Source organism: Populus trichocarpa, chromosome 10 (genome assembly GCF_000002775.5).
Source record: "Populus trichocarpa isolate Nisqually-1 chromosome 10, P.trichocarpa_v4.1, whole genome shotgun sequence".
In the NCBI taxonomy this organism is placed as follows: domain Eukaryota; kingdom Viridiplantae; phylum Streptophyta; class Magnoliopsida; order Malpighiales; family Salicaceae; genus Populus; species Populus trichocarpa.
Window position 1 is genome coordinate 3,324,085 of NC_037294.2, and position 4,951 is coordinate 3,329,035.

At 33.4% G+C, this 4,951-nt stretch overlaps 1 protein-coding gene and 1 long non-coding RNA gene across 2 annotated transcripts; both read right to left on the reverse strand.

Annotated features, from left to right (window-relative positions):
- Positions 1 to 1,555: 1,555 nt before the first annotated feature.
- LOC112328815 (uncharacterized) lies at positions 1,556 to 3,821 on the reverse strand. The gene is made up of 2 exons (XR_002984023.2): positions 3,491 to 3,821; positions 1,556 to 2,044 (listed from the first exon to the last, which is right to left on the reverse strand). It is a non-coding gene; the product is annotated as an uncharacterized LOC112328815 (long non-coding RNA).
- Positions 2,009 to 3,496, reverse strand: LOC18102298 (transcription termination factor MTERF6, chloroplastic/mitochondrial). Its single transcript, XM_006378044.3, has one exon. The coding sequence runs from the start codon at positions 3,432 to 3,434 to the stop codon at positions 2,301 to 2,303; it is 1,134 nt and encodes a 377-aa protein (XP_006378106.2). The 5' UTR covers positions 3,435 to 3,496; the 3' UTR covers positions 2,009 to 2,300.
- Positions 3,822 to 4,951: the final 1,130 nt, after the last annotated feature.

Here is a 4,951-nt window from a genome sequence, read left to right on the forward strand (position 1 = left end):
TAAAACTGCTAAACTAATTTTTTATATATAAATTTTCTAACCTGTTTTTTGTTTGATTTCTTGGGTTTGTATTTTTTTAATAATTTAATGCATATTCTAAATAATCAGATTATTTTGAGGCACCCCTATCTATGAATCCATGTATGTTAAAAAGCAAAACATGTTTTCACCATACAAGAAGAAGCTACGCAAGAGCATGAGAAAGCAAGTCATTATTTTAATAACCATTGTATTTAATATTTCACAGCAAATACAATGGCATCAAGCCCAGCACCTTCCCTTGGAGTAGAACCAAAACCAAACATCACCCAACTTTGTTTCTCCATATGTTCAATGATTCTTTTATGTGGCTTCATCAACAAAAGTAAACACATAAAAACAGTCACAGTCACACCGACAAAGTTCACACATGACCAAAAAAGAAAAAGACAGGAAAACTTCAAATTTACGACACAACTATTCAAAGTTTTTTTTTTTTTTTGTCAATTGTACCATAAAAATATTTATTTCTGAATTGTATCATTTTGTTGAATATAGCTAACAAAATCTTTGAAAAAACAACAACGTGCTCATCACATAAGTGTATGAAATTAGAAGGAAAATTCGTCTTTAATACAATATGAAAGAAATATATATGAGTGGACGGCAATTAGAACTATTGCTTGGAAGATTTATGATTTTATATTTTAATGTTACGTGTGTATTGCTTCATATGTCTTGCAAAAGAATTGGAGGAAAACTCTTCTCCAATTTCTTCTTCTTATGGGAATCACACGAGAATCACGCATATACTTCAATGATTAGGGGAATGATTTTATGATATATATTCAAATTTTATATATAATTTTTTAATTAGACAAGTTATTTTCTAACAGTTAAAATGATTGATTGGTTTAGATTAGTCAAGTCAATCAGTTAACTAGTTCCTGCAGATTTTCAAGAACTCATCTCTAATAAACAAGTGATCGATTAATCTGAGTTAACTAGAATTTACCGTGTGAAACTCTTGTTGAACAAACCTTGAGAAACTAAAATTGCAAAACTGAAGCCCTAAAGATGAGCCTTTTCTCCAAGCTATATGTTACAAGAGCTGAGTTTTTGGCAACATACAAAAGTTCCCAACCTGTTCTATTGACAAGATCCCTCACAACTTGTTCTTGTACTGGATCTTCCAGTCACAAGCTATTTTATTCATTTTCCCGTCAACTTTCAACATCAAACCAAGTTGCCACATATATTTACAGTGGAACTGTGGCTTTGCGGCAGGAAGTCATTCTTCTCAGACTCTCTCAGTTGCTCAGCAAAGCAATCCTACTGCATCACTCCTGTACATGTGGTTGAATCGCAAACCTAACCTTTTTATTATTTGAATCGGTCTACACTAACGGTACCGAAGGAGGGGGCCGGGCGTGCACCAATAAAGCCTGAATAACATCCTGAGATTCATTTACACAAATAATAAAAGCCGCAGAAAGATCAATATCCAGGTAAAATGAAGCCAAACTCGTAATTACTCAATGGCAGCAAAAGATTTTAGTAAGAAAGCTTCCAAATGCAAAATTAACTAAATTGAAACAAGTGTGCATTATTTTCCCAAGTTATATCAAGAAACAATCCCGGAGAATGTCTGCTATATCTTGCTAATGGTTTCCCAATTTCATACTCGCCCACCACCAAAAAAATATGGCAAAAAAAGTGTCTCTGCACAGTATCCATCCACAATTTTTCTGTAAGAACCAAGCACAATGGAGTTCCACCATTACAAGAAGTTTCCCACAAGTATGAGAAAGCAAGAATCCAAAGAACGAAGGTTGCACCGTTATCTTTGAAATCTCAGAGCAATTTCCATGAAGCAGAGTGCCTTGCAGAAGCCGAAATATTCCTCAAGTCTACAGACCATATCAGCATATGTGTGGATTTTTCTACTACATTCACAAACGTGACCACATAAAAACAATCATGGAGTTCACACAAGACAGGGAAGGGATTGTTATTCAATCATGATGGATGACCATAAGAACTGTTGTTGAGCATAAGATTCAATCTGGATGAAAACAAAGAATTCAATAACTCATTTACAGTACTTTTACAACTGGAATTAAATCAAGAAAAATAATAAGAGTTTAGAACTGCAAGACCTCAATCTATCCTTTCCATCCAAATCAAATGGTGAAATTAGAAACAAAGGACACGATTAGATCAGTTGAAACAATCAAAGGAAAAGTGTGGTGATTGTGATTAAAATGTGAAAGAGCTTAGAACTGCAAGAAAACCACTGTACCCTTTTCATCTATGATCCTTTATCTTGAAAGATTCAATTTCTCCTGGTACAGTTTCAATATCTGGGTCGATTCAGCACGCTGATTTATGAACTGCTGCAGGAACTTATTTTCAGATGCAATGAAGAATGTAGTGCTTCTGAAACTCTTCTCAATCAAACCTTGAGACACTAGAAATTGCAAAACCGAAGCCCTTGGAGTGAGCCTCTTTTCCAAGCTATACGAGACAAGTGTTGGGTTTTTGGCAATAAAAGAAGATTCCCAGCCCAATTTGTTGACAAAAAGATCCATCACTGCCACAACCTTCTCTTCAGATAGGGTCATAAACCACGGAGACTTTGCAAATGCTGCAAGAATCTCTTCATGGGACAAACCCCATCTCCTATATACATCAAGTTTCTTTTCCCATGTGGATCTGCTCATGGACGTCAATGCTAGGATCGCAACGACAAATTGACTCTTGCAAGGATCTAATCCCATTTTCCTCACTTTGCACAGCACCATGTTAAATTTCTTTGGACTCAACAACAATGTTTTAGGGTGGCTACGAACTAGCATAACAATATTCTTGTCAGGCACTCCATTATCTCGCAAAATCTGGGAAATATATTTCACAGTTACAGGATTAAGTTGAAGAACAAGAGGAGTACTTTTGAATACTTGAACAATGGTATCATTCGGGAACCAATTTTTCAAAAAATCAAAAGTAGGGACTAACTGGTTTTCTAAGCTGCATCTCAAAATCCAAGGGTAGAAGGATATGATTTTAGCAACATCAGCGGTTGAAACACCTTTAGAATACAAAAACTCAAGTTTGGGTAAAAGGGTTTTGTCAGGATTGTACAAAAGCAGTTCAGGGCATTTTCTGGTAAGTTTTAAAGTTTGGTTCTCTGAGAAGCCATGGTCCTTGAAGAAGCTAAGTAAAGAATCGGGTTTATGTGGAGTTTCATAATGGACACGTTTAGAAGCTTCTAATGCAGATTTTAGTGAAAACCCACATTTGTTAACGAGGTAAGAAACAGTAAATGAGTGTTGATTTGCATTTCCATTGCTTTTGCTTGATGAGATGTGTCTGGGAGATGATAATAATGAAGGGTTTTCGAGAAAATAGTGTTGTCTATGATTTGTTGAAGCTCTTACAGCACCCCCTAACATTCTGCAATTGGATTCAAACAACGGAAATGAAGCTTGAGGAATACAAAGCTACTTACCTCTCTTTCAATTTTGATTTTACAGCTCTACCTCTACACGTTTAGCCCTACATATCAGCAGAGAACGAGGCGAATCGGTGTCGATGAACATGTCAGACCCACAAACCAATCTCCTCTTCTGTTTCTCTTTTCTTTAAGATAAGGTGAAAAGGTCACCAAAATGTAGAACTTTGAAAGGATTCTTGGCCATAAAGTGAGGATTTTCCATGAAAATTATAAGTAATCAACGGCACAGATGTTGATGTCATTTGTTCTTCCATTTATTGAATTTGAAGATGGAGTTTCAAATCCGTTACTTTTGACTGATTTTTCTGAGAGATATTGTCTTCTATCCATTCTTATATGCTCGTGCTAAGTTCCGTTTTGAAAAATGATACTTGAGGTTTATAAATTATAAAAAACTTAACAATCTACTAGAGAGGTAAAAAGACTGATTGTGAATAAAATATGTATGAAAAATTTTAGAATTTTGTAATATGTAAATAATTAAAAATATATTTTTGTATTTTTTTAATAAGGAATTTTTAAAATGTTTTTTTATTCTTCTGAAATTCTAAAGAAAAAAAAACAGGTATATTTAATATTGATTTAGTATCTTATAGTGTAAGTCTACAACTCAAATGTTAAATAAAATGATTAGAAAAAAATACGAGGGATCCATAAATAATTTTATAATAGTCTCTGATTTTTTTTAGGATTTTTGGAAATTATTTGGGGTATGTTTATAAAAACACAAAAAAATAAAAAAATAAACATTGCTAAAAAATCAATAAGGTGTGTTTGCAAAATACGCCCATAACTAAAAACCAAAGACTTTAAAAAATATCTTAAGACCGTGTTTGACAAACACATCTTAAAGACAAAACATTTGTGTTTTTTTCTTTTGAAAATGTTAAACCAACCAAACACTGTCTTATTGAAAATAGTAGATAATATGGTCAACAACCCACAACAAAATTAAAAGTCAATCCAAGAAAGTTGAATATCCGGTTTGAAATCCTAACCTAGAGATAACATTGTACCTAAAAATTAAAAGTATTGAAAAAAAAACTTGGATCCAAGAATAACCATGTACCTAAGAACCTGAAGTATATGAATGACATTACGAAATCAGTTAATCTTCGGAAAGTCGGTGTACAATCTTTATCCCTTCAAAAAAAGGTTGTTTGCAACACGCAAAACAAAGAAAAAATCTTGTTTATTCAAATCATCATCATCATAGTTGCCAAAACTTTCAGCCATAAAAGTAATACATATAGTCCCCTCTAAATAATATTAATGGACCTCTTTTAAGTTGCAAGCCAATAAGTCTTATATAGTAATCAACTAACACGTGTTTAATAATGAAACAAACCCTAAAACAATGCCTAAAAGGCCAAAATAAACTCACATATGTTTCTAAAAGCATTAAGAAATTCTTGTATTGAATAGGTAAGCCAATAGGTACCACACATGTTTCTA